Raw genomic sequence first — 18,848 nt, 5'->3', positions numbered from 1 at the left:
GCAGATACAGTCCCATACTCTGCACAATATCTAAAACAATGCATCTGAATCTTTTACCTGAAAGGAATCACCTGGGGAGATTAAAAACGCAAATTACTGAACCTCAGCCCCACAAAATCTTTGTTCAATCTGCATCAAAATTATCTAGATTTTATTTTTAATGCAAATTTCTAGGAGCCGGAAATCACCTTAAGTGCTGATAGTACTTTAGATGCTCTAAAATCACTTGAAGTGCTAATAAAGTCTAGTATTCTCAGATTTCGAGGCTGGACTCTCGAATATTTTACGCATTCTAGGAATATTACTAGAGCACCTCTTATATGCCAGGGACTTCTGGGCACTGGGTAAACAGCAATGAACAAACCAAATCCCTGCCTCTAAGCTCAGACTCTGTTGGGGAAATAAAACAGTATGAGCCAATCAATACATGTCAGATGGGTAAGTGCCCGGGAGAAAGATGTCAGTGGCGGGGTCAGAGCGTGGGGGGGTAGACTGGCCTTCTTTAAGGTCAGGGTGGGGAAGCTTTCCGATAAGGTGGCTTTTGTAAAGAGGACATGAGGGAGTGAGCCATGGGACCTGGAGCAGCTCAACAATATTCACACTAAAGTAACATCATCAAGTACAAAGTCCAGGAAGGGAACGTTTGCCTGGCATGCTGACAGAAACACGGACACCAGTGTTTGGCGAGTGAGACAGGAGAAGATAGTACTAGATGTCAGAGAAGCAGGAAGAAAATGGATCGCACTGGGTGGTGAAGGCCATGATAACGTCACTCGGTGTGACGTTAGACTATATTAGAAAATGACAGGATCTGCCTTACATTTTAACGGGTGAGCCTGGTTGCTGTATGGAGGATATGCCATGTGGGGAAACTGTGGACGCAGGAAGGCCAGTGGGAACTGCGACTGTTGTCCAGGCAGGAGATGGTGGCACTGTCAGCATGGTAGTAGAGGAAGTGGCAAGAAGTCGTCAAATTCTGGGTATGTTTAAAGAGCGAGTCAAGATGATTTCTCAAAGGGGCTGTGAATGAAAGAAAAGAATCAAAGGATGATGAGATCTGATGTCAGGGCATTTAGAGTTTCGTAAATCCAGTGTAGATAGAATCCTCTCCCAGCAAATTCCCAGTCGGGCACCACTGTGAAGCTGGTTTTACTGATGATAAAGCAACCCCTTCCTGGAGCACTGAAGGTGAGTATGGGATTGCACATCTTCCAAATGAACTTCCTGCAAAGTGAACTCAAAGGAGAGAGTAAAAGCAAGACACATACACACACCCACACACACACATACACACCCACACACAATAGTAATGTGACTTTGTGAGCTAGATTTCAAGGGGAAAAAAATGGAAATTCATTACAATCTTGCCGTCTTCTAACAATAGCTCAGGAGTCTGAACTATCCATGTTTCAGCAACTGGCACATCTGAACACGAGCTTCCATATACATCGATGCATTATCCTTATCATGTAATTGATGCCTGACACTTCTCAACCCATCAAATGCAGTCCTGAATGGAAGGGACATTCATCTCCATGTAAGGTGATCATCACTTTGAAACCGTAAGTGATCTCAAATTTCCTAACAGCTTCAATGACAATACTGCAGGGAAAAATAATACATAGTGCTACTGATTCATTTCCTGACTGCCAACAGATATGACCCCACATACCTGAGCACACTGGTGGGTTTCTGCTTAGCGAGTCCCAATACTATTTCCAAGTACCAGGGGAAGAGAAGATAGATCACTCTGCCTAGATGCTATTAGCTGACTAGTCCTCCTCTTTCCTGGAGTGGGTAGGAGGCTTTGACACTATCCAGAGATCCTGAGGTGCCTGCACAGGAAGATATATTTTATTTCCCCTAAAATGATGTTCTATAACGTTAGTGTGACATCATCGCCTTCGCAGAACCTGAATTTCATAATGAAAAGTATTACAGGAGGCGTTTTCCTTTCTTACATTAACATAATTCTTTTCACAATGAGTTCTTTAAAGTATGAAAGAATATTTCAAGGTAACTAGGTCATGGCAGAATCCTAATCTGTATTAGGACGTGTGGACAGGCTTTCAAAATACTGATCATCTGGAAACCTCTAGGAGATAATGTGAAACCAGGTCCCAGCGGCTCCAGATTTATTTAAAGTGAAAATAACACCAGCTAAAATACAGACTAAAATAATATTAAAAAGCAATACTATGAATAACTATAAAGTAGTAAGAGTCAACAAGAGATAACATGAATATAGTCTTACAAAAATGTAAAATTCCAAATTAGGCACAATAGAACACTTTAAACAGCCAAAATTCACTACAAAAATAGAAAGTGAAATAATCAGAGAATTTCCCATTAAAAAATTAGTTATGTTGAGAGTTACAAACAAGTTTCTTTCTCTATGTGTATTGACATAAAACAGTCTATTCTATAAAGTGACAAAAGCAAGTTACAGAAATATACTTATAGCATGATGATGCTATTTTTCAAAAAAAGTACACACACACATATATGTATATAGAGGGATGCCAAAAATGTATACAACTGGACACTTTGGTCAATGTTGCTCAAGCAGTAGTTCGCCGTAATCAGAAGTGCCTGGACTCTGATGGTAACCACTTTGAGCACCGCCTGTAATTGCAGATGTCACATGTTGACTTGTATTCATCTTTTGTTATCGGTATATATTATTACAATTTTAACACAGTTTTCCTTTCTTAAAATGTGTATACAGTTTTTGGGGTACTCTCTGTATACATACACACGACATACATACTTACATACATGTAAGGTTTCCTCTGGGGTGCTAGTTAGAACAAGAATTAATTCAACGTTACATACTTTTATGTTGTTTCAAATTCTAAGTGCATGTTACTTTATTAAAAAAAAAATTCTGGATAAAGACAAAACTTGAAATGCACGGTCAAATTCAAAACACTGAAATAATCAGGAGAACCCAGCTTTCCTCCCAGATACCAAGGAAGGCTTCCAGAAAATGTAGAAGAGAATTGCCTGGATTGAGTCACAAATAGTGACCAGCTTGTGCTTTGACTCCGGAAACAGAATGGCACAGTCAGCAGGGAAGTGAGTAGGGAAAGGATTCGGGCCCATTCCTGTGACCCACAAGTAGTTACAACACAGGATCTACAGTGATGCAAAAACGGGGTGGCCTGTGCCCTCCTCCACAGCGACGGCTTTCTCAGGTGGACACAGATGGATTCAGCTTCCTCAATTCCATGAACAGCAATGTATAACATGACCAGGAGTTACAAAAACGGGAGTGGTGCACGGCAGTGGGGCATGTATAGTTTCCTATGATACAGCAGTATATATACTGAGTGGCCACAGAAAGAGTCTGCAGGCAGTGTGTTTCTCATTATCATGTCCACAGAAAGAACAATCGACTGCCTCAGATTTTCTAGCACATGCACTCCCTTCCTCACACGGATCAGTGCAAGGGCCACAGAACAACCCCATAGTGTCGAAAACGATGGACGCTGCAGACACTGGGAATTGAGCAAGAGGCTATACACACACATTCTCAGATTTATGTACTTTTCAATCTGACAGGACTCTACCAGTATTCACATGGACAATTAAGTGGGCAGGGCCCAAAGCTGCACACAATAAACTACCATGTAGTTGTTGCTCCAGAAACGGAATTCTCCTAATACTCTGGGTTCCTGATCAGCATGAGGCACATACATCAGCAGTGGATAAACTAGGTGTTAATGGAACTCTTCTTGCTCAAAACTGGAAAGTTACAAAACAAATGTAAACTGCTGGTGTTCGGAATGCAGATTGGTGCAGCAGCTATGCAAAACAGTATGGAGGTTCCTCAAAATATTAAGAGTAGAATTACCATATGACCCAGCAATCCCTCTTTTGGGTATCTACCCCAAAAATATGAAGACATTTATCCGTCAAGATATATGTACCCCTATGTTCATTACAGCATTATTCACGGTGGCCAAGTCATGGAATCAACCAGTGTCCTTCGATAATGATTGGATAAAAATGTGGTACATATACACTATGGAATATTACTAAACCAGAATAAAAGATAAAATACTGCCAATTGCGACAACATGGATGGATCTTGAGATTATCATGCTAAGCGAAATAAGACAGAAAAAGTTGAGAACCATACAATTTCACTCGTATGTGGGATACAAAACTGAAAGCAACAACAAGAAAAATTAATAAAAACTCATAGACACAGACAATAGTTTAGTGGTTACCAGAGGGTAAGGGGGGAGGGAGTGGTAGATGAGGGTAAAGGGGGTCAAATATATGGTGATGGAAGGAGAACTGACTCTGGGTGGTGAGCACACAATGTGATATATAGATGATGTCTTACAGAATTGTACACCTGACACCTACGTAACTTTGTGACTGACACCTATGTGACTAACCACTGTCATCCCAACAAATTTAATTAAAAACAACAACAACAAATGATGACAATGTGGGGCTCTATTGAAAAAAGGCAACGAAAGAGAAACAGACTATTGTCATGAGGATTCCCAGGAAGAGTTTTGTTACTAACTCGGAGATGGCGCAGGCTGACACTGAGCCTGCGGCACCTTCTGTCCCTTACTCTTCTCACCTGGGCGCTTCCTGAAGGACGAGGCGCTGTCTCTCTCCCCCTTGCACCCGAGCACACCATCGAGACTGAAACGCATCTGTTCAAGTTTAGAGTTCTTACATTTTTTCCTTGAATATGTTTTGAAACAAGAGTTTAAATCCCTCCAACAGCAGCATCCGTCTCTTTCGTGGTCTCAAACGAGCTGATAAATCGGAGATGGGTAGTTAGGTCTGGAGACGTGCTAACATACTCAGGAACTAGAACTTACAGTTATGATGAGTGCAGGAAATTAGACAGTCAATCCTTCTTGCCAATAAGGTGTTACAAGCCTTTGGTTAGTGTAAGAAAACATACCAGTGACTCCTCCTACTTCCAGTGTTACTTCAGCTATTTAAGGCAGGACTCATTTACAGAAATGCCCATGCTAGCTTTTGTTCTAATTTCAAGTACTAACATTTAATAACTGTGTGAACTTAGTCAAGTTAGCTAATCAATCAAGCCTCGGTTTTCTTATCAGGAAAATGGGTTGTTGTGAGACTCAACTGCATGTAAAGTGCTTAGCATAGTACCTGGTGTGCAGACAGTCCTAACTACCTGCTATCTTGACATACCTGCTTTGATTCTTTGCCACAAATCATGCCTCGGCTCAAACAGGGCAAACAAATGAAACAGTTGAAATGTGTACATTTATTCAATATTGAACTAGACAGATCTGTAACTCTCTCTCTTTAGCAAATAACATACATAAATCTATGTATATAGAGATTATACAGAAGAATTTGTATAAAATTGAATATTCATGATTTTAAATTGGACATATTGTCAGATAAAAAGTAGACTATATACCCGAGTTAACATCTCACTGTTCAATCTGAAATACATTTCACATAAGACTATTTTGAAAAGGGTAATATAAGTAAGTCACTAACATCTGACCACTTTATTAAGCTGAGGTGAAATGGAGTAACTTCTAATATCATGTAGAAAAATAAGCAATCAAAACACATAATTCTGGTCTGAAAAAAGGATTTAGCCTATATTGGTCAATATCAGCACTCAAAGAAAGCAATTCCGCCACTTCCACTTAAAGTAAACCACTCTTTTAAGTACAGTGTAGCTCACTTGGAAAAGCATTTCTTTGACGAGAGTACTTGTTTAAGCAGATCCCTTTGTACAAACACAAAACAAAACAAAACCACAAGCTACTACATGGTGTACACTCAGTCAAAGCTGAGAGATTTAAGGTAAGGACATATCCTGATCCCACGACCAGGCTAAAATTATCAACATTGCTGATATAAAAATCTGGGCAGGAAAGGAAGCTCAACCAGAGATGGTGGACTGCAGACAAATCAGTGGCTGATACATGGAAAAACCAACACGAAAAGTGATTGCTAGTGCAAGGTAACAAAATAGCTTCTCTGAAGGGACCACAAAGAGTAAATTAAAACAAGTCCTTATTTATTCAATGCCCTCTTTCTTTTATATCCTTAGCAGCTATCATACTCGATATTTGAGCAACAGGAACATTTTTAACTTACAAGAAGGCATGAAAATAATACAATGTCCATTTGTTAAATAAAAAAAAATAAAATTGTAGCTAAAATAGAAAATAAACTAATGAGGTAAATCTTTTACGTGTTTTATAGCAATCTCACAGAAAATAGTAATGTTTTCGAAAATTACAATATTTTACATTATAGTAAGCTGAACGTCAATATTAGGTAAGATCATCTGCAACTGTGGTGTCAAAAATCTGATAGCAAATTCGCTGTTCCGTTCCATTTGTGACATTATACGACTTGATGAAGCATTCCAACCATGGGTATGCATCTATAAATCCAAAAGAAAATGTTACTTACCCATTAAAACTAAACAAATAACTCTGAAATAGGTATCTAAGCATAATGCTTAGCTAGAAAAATTAACATTTAGCTTGAAAAGCAAATAAATACATTTACCAAATTTAACATTATCTACTCTTACAAATTACATATTGGATTCAGGTTATTGTTTTGCAGCAATTCCAACCAATTTAAATTTTTTCCTAAGAACAGGAAAAAGTCATTAAATGTGGGGTTTTCAGAATGTTGACAGTGAAGGTAGTAAGCTATCTCATCATTCCCAATTTTTATTCCTCTTTTCCCCCGCTACTGACCTCCCTGTTTTATTGGTTGTTTGTTTGTTTGTTTTTCTCTTGGTTGACTGCAAAGAAACTAATCCTGAAGTTAGAGATCCAGCTGAAGCCCTTACATTTGTCAAGCTGAAACTACCATCAGGTACCAAGTACTGACTGAGTCAAGGCAAAGTTAGTGGCCACAGATGCTATTTCCACGCTTTGGTTATAACCATAGTGAAGCTATTTACAACATCTAGAAAAGTTTCTCAATGATTCTTCAAGTTCAAGTGTGAAAGACATGTATCTAGTTCTCAATATCGGCAAAGGTCAAGAAGACAGGCACTCTCCTACACAGCTGGTAGAACTATAATATAAATAGGTCAAATCTTCTTGAAAAGCAACTTTGCGTTATGTCTCAGAAGTCTACCAGGCCTGTGCTTTTTGATACGGAAGTTTTATTTCCAGAAATCTATCAAAAAGAATCCAACAGTCAAAATTAAAACTGACATCAAATAAAGGTATACGTTAAACTTTGTTACAGTATAAAAACTATCTTTTTGGAATTGTTACCAAATGCAAAGATTGACCAGGGGAAAATAAAGCCTGATTAAAAATAACCTATAAAAATTAAACTGTTAACAGTTAAATCTGCAGCTGGTAAAATTTGTTACTGATGAAAGAACTGATAAAGAGTTAAACTGTCTTAATATGATTTACATCTGCAAGTTTCAACATAAATAGAAATAATGGCCACAAAAGGGAAACTCAGTGGCAGTGGGTATATTTGATACAATTTGACCTGACGATCTCCTTGATGAATCAAATATTATATAGCAAACGACCAAAGCTGATAAAAAGAATTAGTAAAACAAAAACTTGTAAAATCTGAAACTAGTTAATAATGAGTAGAAAATTCATCAATGTATTAAATTGGCCAAATGGAGTTTGTTATAGGAAATGTTTGTCAAAATTTCATCCATTAATATGATTTTAACTAAAATGTTTGTATGCACAAACATCGTATCAAATGTGTTTGTGATCAAAACTGCCTCCCCTTTATTATAGTTCAAAATATTTGAAAAGTCTTTTCATTTCAGGAATTATGATTCATACCCATTTTATCCCTGCCACTGTCTCCACCAAAAGGTAAATTATGCAGTCATCAATCACTGCTTAGTAACTTATTTGGATTCATATTTCAAAGTTTTTATACCTCTAACAGTCCATAGGTTAGATATATGCCAGGTGCTACTTTAAGAAAAAAAAAGAATGGGATTGTTAAAATACTGCCTACCAATTTTTGTTCCTGGAGGGCATAACATATCCATGGTCGTATCCATACTTTGCTGAAGGTCATCACTGTTTAGGATTTCTGATGGTGCAATATGGAAGAATTCGCCCTTAAAAAAATTATAGACGAAAAAGGAAATGAATGATCTTAATCTTTTATTAAAGTTCTACTATAAAAGTATTTCAATACTATCTAAAATAATCTAGATTATGTCACTTTTATCAAGATTTTAGAATTCATAGAGTGCTAGTCTGAATCCTACTATCTGACTTACTACTTTAATCTAAAAACAGTTTTTATATATATATATATATAAAATCAAGTTAAATTGCTTTGACTTTAATGAAAATAATGATCAGAAAACAGCAAGGCTTATGATACTCTTGATTATGTACATTGAGTGCCTACGATGTGTGTTAAGTTTAAGAGTACAACATATAGTACATATTTATTTTTCTTTCTCTGCTACTAGATTATAAACTTCAGGATGGGATTTGGCTTGCTTTGCTCACTGATAGATCCCTATTCCAAAGAACAGGGCCTGGCACATAGAAGGTACTCATCAAATATTTTTAATAAATGGATAAATGAATTATTTAGGCAGGAGAAAAATTCTCCTCTCAACCTTACCTGAGATTCTTTTCCAATGTGTGTAGTAAAATATTTAACTTTACCAGCTTTTGCCCTTAGCCTCGGGGAGGTAACCTCTAAGCCCTTGGAATATCATGCCTGATGGGAGTGTCCAGGTTTGCCTGAGGATGCTGGGTCACACTGGATAGTCTAACGATGTGATTTTAGGGTAAGGTGTTTGTGTTTGTGTCATGCAGTATTAGTTTGACCTCTGAAGGGGATGAAGACTGAGATCAGTTGCATGTATTGTCAACCATGACCACATACATGATGGAGTTCCAGTAAAAACTCTGGGCATTGAAACTCAGTTGAGCTTCCCTGGTTGGCAATACTCCATGTGTACTGTTAAACATTGTTGCTAGGAAAGTAACACTGCCTTCTAATCCATGGAAAAAGGACAAATGAACGTTTCATATTTGAGAGTTTCCTGGACTCTGCCCTATGCCCTTCTTTCTTCCCTTGGATGATTTTAATCTGTATCCTTTAGCTGTAATAAATTGTAACATTGAGTATAACAGCTTTTAGTCAATTCTGTAAGTCTTTCTAGTGAATTATCAAAACTCAGAGTGGTCTTGGGGACTTTTGAACTTGTGACTGGTGCCAGAAGAGAGGGTGGTCTTGGGAAACCTCAAATCTGGAAACGTCAGAAATGAAGATGGTCTTGTGGACAGTTCCCTAGCTTCATCCAGTGTAACTCCCTATCAAAGTAATTTTGTTCCCTTTAATAAGAACTGTGGAGGCTTAACAAGCCTAGTGAATGCTGACAGATAATGCCTAGAAGGTTTGGCCATACCTCTGTCTTTGCTCCTGGAATACAACTTCTGTACGGTACAGAGAAGGACTCTTTCCTCCAATTCCTACTCAATTTTTCATTGTTTGGATATTAAGATTTACAGCGTCAAACCAAGAGATAAACACATAGACAACTTAAGATTTATGTGCTTGTATTTCATTTTTCTAAGTTGCTTTAAGTCTTCTCAGTAATAAAGTAGGCATGAATAAATTTATTAAAAATCAAAAAAAGTATTCTTTTTAGTTAGAGAAATCTTCACTACCTCTGTTACTTACAGTATCCATAAGATAAGCGTCCAATACTCCTGTTCCATCGTCAAGAGTAAATGTCATCACAAATACATGTTGGAGGGGTACAATACCCAGTACTAGTGAAGGGAAAAAAAAGACCAAACAAATCATATGAACCCTTTATTCCTTATAATCGAAAATTGTTTTAGGATAGTATGTACCTGTTAATTTTGTTTACTAAAGTAATTCAAGAGAGAAAAGAACTTATGCCTTTTTGTTCTCTAATATCAATATATTAAAACTCATTTTAGCAGGTCCACTTTGGAACATTACACTATACCTATATAGGAGCTATGGCTTATGAACAATTGTATCTTTTCTGATTAAATAATAATGTATCTTTAAAATGAGTCGATCTTGATAGAAAACATAAAAACTGATTCATGAAATACAATTCACTGCATGTTAGCCTTATCAAAGACAAAATTAAAATCCTAGAATGTTCTAAAAAATCACTTGCAGTTCATTATTTATGATTATGTAACACGTCTCTTCTTTTTGCATTATAAGCATAGGGATCATCACATTTTTTAAGAGATACCATTTGGTTGAATGGACAAAAATGTCAGAATCTGGGATTTCATAATTGAAGATGAGGAAAAAAGAAGAAAATGAGATACTAAATTAAATCATATGAAAATGTATAGGTTAAAATGATCATCTTACTTTATGTTTGGAAATGGAAGACTTTCAACATGTTTGTAGGATGGAATATTGTCTTCCATTTGTGGAATCATTATTTAAATAGACTTAATTAAGAGGGCAAGTAAGAAGAATAAATCAGGGCACAGACATGACAGAAAGTATTAACACAGAGGAACTGAGTTTTAGGAGTCAAGAGGTCTCAATAGGTTTAAACTGTGAACTAAAACCAAGAAGTATGAACGTTAAAACCTACTCGAAGGGACCACACAGACAGACAAACACACCTACATTAAGAATAGGATAGGGAGAGCAAGCAGGATTGCAAGATGCTCATGTGAAAGTAACCTGGAATTTCACTGGACCACAAACAAAAGACGAGATAGCAGTATCATAGCTGGATTAAAGGAGAAAGAAAACAAAACCAAACAGAAATAAATATCTACGTAGTAAGTCCTTACTTAAAGTTATCGACAGGTTCTTGGAATTGCGGCGAAATGACATAACAACCAATTTTACCATAGGCTAATTAATATAAATAAGAGTTAAGTACGTAAGGCATCTCATAAACGTTGAATGAGATTACATTATTCCTTAATGCAATTTTCAGGCCAGTAGAAACAGAGTGCCCAATTTTAGGGAAATAAAGGTTTTCTTTATATTCTGAATTGGCCAACATCTGCAGCCCTATTTCCAGCTTTGAATGCCAAGCTTTGAGAAGAGCACTGGCAAAGTGGAATGTTTACTAAGGAGGAGAAATAAAATAGTAAAAAATGTGGGACAGTACCAAGGGATGTGAGATGACTGCTTGGAGAAATACTCAAGGAAGGGTCAACAGATAACCTTCAAATGCACAGAGTCGTCCATCTTATAGAAGAGGGAACAGATTTACTCTAATTCTAGTAGATAGAATGTGGCCCATGTTAAAATTATAGGTAGGCACATTTTGCCTTACTATTAAGAACTGCCTAAAAATGAAGGGATAGGTTGCCTTGCAATGTAATAAACCCCCTGTCACTGAGAGTTTTAAGCTGAGGATGAACAACCAGAGTCGAGAACATGATTTAAAAAGATTCCAGCTAAACTCTTGTATTGAGTGAAAAGTTTTAATACCTATCTCTAAAACTTGTTTAAATCCAAAGATACTATGAATTGGAGAGATTTTTGAGAAGTTGTATTTATGATTAATGACTAATACTAAAGCAAATTACTGAATGTTAAAATGTGAGTAATGAATAAAAGATACTAGCAGATGCTTGAAAATAAATTTCCCAATATTTTAAACATTTACTTATACTTTTATTATAATCACTGTGAATGGTTTTGTTTAAGAAAAATTAAACTTTAGCTCAGCCTTTGCTTTGATATGGTTTTACTATATCCTCAAATACTTAAATATAATCAGTGAGATCACCTTATTCAAAGACAGTTAAAAATGGAAGACAGAAATTTAGCCAACCTTCGGCCACAGAAGAAGGAATCCATGATGTTTTATCAACCACGGATTTTAGATTCTGTATTGGTCTCAAAATAGAACACTGTTTACATCTGAAATTAATAAAAAAAAGAATATTTATTAATAATTTATTATAATTTATTATTAGAAATCATTTAATATTATAGCTTATTTTTGCTGTTCAAATATACAGTTTAAAATGTAAAAAGGTAAATTATTAAACAAAAGTACTCACTTCCTATATTATTATGTGCATAGTACAAAAAATAAGCTTTTTACAATAGAAACAATCAAAAAGATAGTATGGTTCAGAATAAACAACATTAAACTGAGAATAAGAGAAAGGTTCTAAATCCAGATTATTAATTAATTTGGCTGATTTCCTTATTTGGTAAGATGAAAAAGTTTAAACAGACAATCTCTAAGGACTTTCATTTTGTGGCTCTGTAAACAATATATAATAGCCAAGGTCTTAATTAAATAGAGCCAATATAAGAAAATTATTCTGACTAGAAATGTCAGCGCTAGCAACATTTGGGGTAATATATTCAGCAAGCACATATTTAGAGGTCTACAGTTTATGATGCCTAATACTATAGTTATTCTTCGTAATATAAATCTATTTAAAACTACACATATACTAAAATTATACATTATTTAGCATAGGTACTTGGTTTTATTTATATACAAACATATTTTAAGTATAAGTGATTTTTTTATTAATACATCATAATGTTTAGGCGATGATAAATATATACTTGAATACAAATACTATAAAAATCAATATTCAAAAGGTTCATACAGACTCCTTTTCATTTGTAATCTGGGGAAAATAGAGCGTAACTGTATTAAAAAAAGCAGTATTAATTTACACATTGGTAAAGCAAGTATACAAATTAGAAATTAAGTATAACAAATTAAAAATTAAGGGTAACAAATAGAAATTAAATAGAGAATTCATTACTTCCAAAGTGAAAAAAGAGGAAAAGAGAAAATTATAATCATTTTTATAACTCAATTCAATAGAAGACTGATGAAAAATCTAAGCAAAATAGTAATAAAAACTGAAGGAGAGGCTAACAGTATTATAAGTAAAAAACAACATAAAATGCAGAAATACAACTTAACTATATTAGTAGTTAACATATTTTAAACTCATCTATTTAAAAAACACTAAAACCTAGTCGTAAGTATTTATTTATGAGACTGACTAAAGTATAACAAGAAAGGAGCATAAAAGCAAAGGGTTGATGATAAGATACCAAACAATTAGGAAGCAAAAAAACGCCTGACACAGTATTAAAAAAATACGTGAAAAAAACAAACTTTTGGGCAAAAAATCATGATTAGCGAGGAAACCATTATCAAAGGATATACCAAACAACTAATTCACCAGGAAGATAATATGCTGAACCTGAATGAACCAGCAAAGGGCCTCAAAATATATAAAGCTCACACTGATAGATTGAAAGGTCACAAAACCACAATCACAGAAGACACGACGCACACTCTCTAAGAAGTGATTAAACAATAAAATTACAAAGGAAAAAGAAGTTTTGAGTATGATTAATGAGCTTGTCTAAGGGACCTACCTAAATACTATTAAACACTAAACACAACTCTTAAAGAATACATGTTCTTATTAAAAAACCTAAGTAATATATTCAAAATCTAAATGGACTTATTCTAGGATAAAGCAAAGCTAAACAAATCTTGAAATATCATTACAAGATTCATTACATTATTTGATTATAAAGTCATCAAGCCAAAATACAAACAAAAAGATAGCACCTAAAATGTATGTGTAAAAATTTTTAAATTAAACCATGGGACAAAGATATAATGGAAATTATGAAACATTTAGAAGTGCTAAGAAAAACTACATTATCAATCTCGTGTTAAAGCCATGGTTATTTTTTCAAGAGAAAAATTATAGACTTAAATATTAAAAAATGTATTAAAAAGTAATTCAATTAAAACATTTTAAAAGGAAAGACCAAAGAAACCTAAACAAAGTAAAAGAAGAAAATAAGAACAGTAACAATAGCACAATAGAAAGCATCAACAAAAATAAAAGCTTTTTGCTTTGGAAAAAAAAAATCAAGGAAAAAAAAGGTGCAAATAGTATTTCATGAATTCAAGAACAAAGTGGGGATTTAAAAATCATCAGGAAGGACTATGAACAATTGTATGTCAATAAATTTAAATCAAAAAAATAAATGAACACTGCTCTAGAAATTTTTATTAATAGAAGAGATTCAATAAGAAACAAACCCTTAAAAGATGCATAACTATTCAAAAAACTTAGGCATTAGTTTAAATTCTTTAAAAAAGCATCAGGTCCAGAAATCTAAGTAAAGTTTTATAAAACCTTTAAAGTTTTGACAAACATTTTGGTAAATGTGACTAAATTAATGTTTTAAAAAATCTGTTAAACAGAAGAAACTACAGTTTTAAAAGGTACAAGACAGACTAGAAGTTTATTAAAACACATGTAACTGACAAAATAGTATCTCTCACTTAGAAATAATTCTTACAATCAGTTAAACACACAAGCACCAAAACAGAGACCAGATAATAGAAAAACAGGTAAAAGGGTATGAATATAAAACTCATAGAATAGAAAACCTGAATAGCCAATAAACATGAGGGCTGTTTAAACTCACTAGTTATCTAGGAAATGCGAATCAAAACGCCATGGATACCCTCTGATGCTCATCAGTGTAACAAAACTGCACTAAGTGACAGAAAACTTGAGGGAAAGTGAAACTCGCACACACTGTTGATGGGACCATAAAATGTTACAATCATTGGAAGAACAATTTGGTATTTTCCAATAAAGCAGAAAATATGCGTACCACTAATTATAAACACCTTACTGTAGTAACTTTCAAATTTTCTGGCAAGAACTCACAGTAAGAAATTTATTTTATATCATGACCCAGAATATAACATACACACAATTGAAACAAAAGTTTAGGAAACAATACTAACCATTACTAAGTAAAAAGGTCTCTGTTAACCATTTTGATTTATTCCATTTTATACCATATCATGCCACACCATCACATATCATATCGTTAAAAATAAATACTGGGCATGATCTAGTGAACTTATATTACGACAAAGGAAATACGTAATAAAATATATAAAAGGACTTCATTTAGCAGTGCCTGTAAATGTAATAAATGAAAATAACATATATCCATTAATAGGAAAATGGATTAATAAACCATAATATATTTTATATGAAATAAAAATTCTATATAAACAATAATTACTAATCTACATGAATAAATATGGATAAATCTTGAAAATAATACTATGTGAAGGAAAAAGGCAAGTTGCAAAATGAAAAGGCATACTATGAAACGGTTTACATAAATTTTAAAAGCACAAAATAATACACTTATACTCCTTAAAAGTTCACACATATATTATTCTAAGAGCATAAAAACAGTGATGAGAAGAGCTGACTCCAAGTTTGGAAAAGCAGTTACTTCTGAGAAGGAAGGGAAAGAAGGGACTGGTATGGTGTTTCTTCTGTTCTGTACAACTTTATTTTTAAAAAACAAAGACTTGAAAAATATGTTAGCATGTTAACATTTGTTGAATCTAAGTGGAGGATACATAACTGTTTATGACGTAATTTTTGATATTGGTATGTAGTTAAAATTATTTTTCATAATTAAAAATAAAGGGAAAAGTCAATAAAAAGATACATTACCTTTTGCTGACGACAATGAAAGTAATGGAAAAATCTAAAAAAAGTCTTAAAATATGGAACGTGAGCAGAATTTTTTGGTTTATGATGAAAATCGGGGAAAAGTTGAGAGTCATACAGAACTTTATTTTAGCCTTCTAGTAAGTGAAGGATATTCCAAAGCTTATAACTAATTATTTGCTTTCCTGGTTCTAGACTGGCCAAGGTGACTGATGCTAGGAAGGCAAGAGAGAAGACAGGGAGAGGAGAGAAAGAACAAGTGAGGATGGGCACATGAAAGACAGAAGGGCCATGTTAGTGATTTATTAAAAAGAAACAAATAGAGTTTGATAGTTTTAGTTTTGAACTAATTATACACCTTGATAAAGTTGATTCTGAGGTCATGAGTCCAATGAAAGATACAATTATAGGCACTGGGCAGATTAGAGTAAAAATAGCTATAAACCAGGGATTTAACTCAGTGACACCAGTTCCAACTTATAGTTGAAGTTCTATGATATGTATTTTGTATATGGATCAGAACCCAGGACAATCTCCACCTGCCTACCAATGACCTCAGCGGTCACAATCAGAGAGAGATCATGACTGCACTATGTGACTTTCAATTGAAATCAAGATGTATGTATTACGAATATAACAATGAGTAACAATTGCTACAAACAGGAATACAAAAGGGAGAAGGATGGTACAAGATGTATTCTATAATCCAAGGTTTCTCTAAACAGAGTATTTTCAGGGTGATTGTTTCATCAAGCCGAGAAGCAAAGGAGATTTTATCTCCACTGCCTCCTTCCAAACCTAAAAACCTGTTTCTAGCTCCTAATGTATTCTGCTATCTTCCAATTACTTAGTGACAACTAATTTGTAACCTTGTGGCACAGTAATTCTGGAATTCAACCACTTAACTTTTATTAGAATGCAGCTATGAACCTTTCTCTGTAAAGAGTATGTAAATCCTTATGAAAGAAAATAAATGATAATTGGCCTCTAGGATAGCCTTATACCTAGCCTAGGGTAGGTCCTATATATGTGCTATCAAAAGAAGAAATACATACGAAAAATCTAGTATATATAAACTGGTAGTCAATAAGCATCCAGACTATATATTAGGTTGGTGCAAAAGTAATTGTGGTTTTTGCAATTATTTTTAACGTTTTAAACTGCAATTACTATTGCACCAATCTAATAGTAATAAGTGGGATAAGATAATAAAAGTAAAAATTACTCTTAAACAATTTTTAATTCCAAAGAATCCCAGAATTGAAAACATACCCATAGTGATGTTTTTTTCCTTGTATAAGGAATGGTGCTGAAAGGTCAAGGACTTCCAGTTTTCTACGGCCAGATTTCACAGGAATTATACTATGAAAGTTGTTTGCGAGTTTCTGGATTTCATAGAGTGTACCTCCTATCAAAGAAAATAAATAAACCCTTTAAGTAGTACAAATGTAATGTAAGCAAAATAAAGCATTAAGTAACACATGAGGTACAGTAAAAGACTAAAGGGAATGACAGAAAAAGACAATGAAAACAATGAATTTAGAGATTTAATTCATTTATACATTTATTGTGAAAAATAATGATTTGTGAACTTAGGATCCTACACAGTGATTAAAGAAACCACCGCACAAAAATGCTGAGACTTGAGCAACTATATGGCTTGAGAAATTTTAATCATCTTCTTAAACTTATACAAATTACTCTCTATGCCAGGAACACTTTGGTTCAGAAAAATCAAAAGATAATAAAGTTGAGAGCCAAAGCATGACGAGGTCCTCCTTATTAAATTTGCTATATACTACTGATGTGTAGGCAAATTTAGTCCTGAGTTTGAAATAAACCTTTCAAATTTTCAGGTGAACATTAAATTTATAGATGCAAATAGTTCATGTAATATGAATTCATGAACAACGTTTGTTCATTTTTCCTGGGAAAACCATCACAATCACCCCAATTCTATGACAGAGTGGAGATTAAGCCATCATGTTGGCTGAAAAGAAACTGTGCCCAATAGTGCACTGTTATCAGAAGGATATTCTGTAACTCAAAGCTACTGGTAAATTTTCTGGTGTGCTTTTTACTTAGCTTGATAACCATTCCTCTCCAGGAAAAGAGAATATAATTTATCAAAATACTTCTGTGCATTTCCCAAAATTTGCATAAAATATGTAACGTTAAAATTTCACTGTGAGGGGAAGCACTTCTGGTATAGCAGACTAAGGATGGCCAAAAATAACACTTCTCCATAAAAGCAAAAAGAACATTAGCAAAAACTGTTAAATCCTACTTTTTCAGAACTCCAGAAATTAACCAAAGGCTTGCAACAATCCAATAATAAACTTTTTTCAAAAAAAGGTGGATACATTTTGGTAAGAATAGCAAGCTTTGTGGTGTTTTAACTTAATTCAGCTTCCATCCCTCTTTCTGCAGCTTAATGACAGTTCTGCCATGTCAAGCTGCAGTTAAACCTTAGCCTCTGGTTAGGGTTATAATACTCAGAAATATAATAATAATGTTACATTTTGATGAAACCCTTTTATATTTGAAAGTGTTTTCACATACACTTTCATTTGACTTTCATTAAAAAGCTCTGTAAGGTAAGAAAGACAAATACCACATGATCTCACTTACATGTGGAATCTAAAGAACAAAATAAACAAACAAAACAGAAACACTCATATATACAGAGAACAAACTGATGGTTGCTGGATGGAAGGAGGATGGGGGCGGGGTAAAAAAGGTGAAGGCATTAAGAAGTACAAATTGGTAGTTCTGAAATAGTCATGGGGATGTAAAGTACAACATAGGGAATATAGTCAAAAATATTGTAATAATTATGTATAGTGCCAGGTGGGTACTAGACTTATGGGGGTGGGGAATCATTTTGTAATTTATATAAATGTCTAAGCACTATGCTGTACACCTGAAACTAATATAAAAGAATATTGAATGTCAACTGTAATTGAAATTTTTTTTGTGTCCATTTAAAAAAAAAACTCTATAAGATAAAATGTTACTTCTTTGGATGTACTTATTTATTCAGTAAATATCTGCTGAGAGCCAGTTACATGCCAGGTGCACTACTCAAGGTGAAGATACATCGATTAAAATGAACATGTATCCTGTCCATAAGAAGCTTCCATTCTAATAAGGAAGCAAATCTGTAAACAGACAGATATAACACAAATAAAATACCAGAAGAAAAGTGCTCTTTTGGAATTTCATACAGGACGTAATAAGAACCACTCAAATCTGCCTGGGGAATCAGAAAAAGCGCTTGGTACATATAGGTGGTCATTAAATATTCCACATGAATTGCTG

The 18,848-nt window shown here is 34.3% G+C and overlaps 1 protein-coding gene across 5 annotated transcripts in view; it reads right to left on the bottom strand.

Moving 5' to 3' along the window:
* Nucleotides 1-4,463: 4,463 nt before the first annotated feature.
* Nucleotides 4,464-18,848, bottom strand: part of POT1 (protection of telomeres 1) — a 74,809-nt gene continuing 60,424 nt past the window's right edge. For 4 of the 5 annotated variants that reach the window (XM_033099305.1, XM_033099302.1, XM_033099303.1 and 1 more), the window contains exons 16-20: nucleotides 16,800-16,935; nucleotides 11,807-11,895; nucleotides 9,691-9,782; nucleotides 7,996-8,101; nucleotides 4,801-6,415 (exon numbers count right to left, since the gene is read on the bottom strand). In XM_033099305.1, the coding sequence (XP_032955196.1) occupies nucleotides 6,303-6,415; nucleotides 7,996-8,101; nucleotides 9,691-9,782; nucleotides 11,807-11,895; nucleotides 16,800-16,935 (536 nt within the window). In that variant the 3' untranslated portion in view covers nucleotides 4,801-6,302. The other variant, XM_033099307.1, reaches the window with a different exon arrangement.

This window comes from Rhinolophus ferrumequinum, chromosome 26 (assembly GCF_004115265.2).
Source record: "Rhinolophus ferrumequinum isolate MPI-CBG mRhiFer1 chromosome 26, mRhiFer1_v1.p, whole genome shotgun sequence".
In the NCBI taxonomy this organism is placed as follows: Eukaryota; Metazoa; Chordata; class Mammalia; order Chiroptera; family Rhinolophidae; genus Rhinolophus; species Rhinolophus ferrumequinum.
Note: the sequence above shows the minus strand (reverse complement) of the source record. Positions and strands in the feature narration are given on the sequence as shown.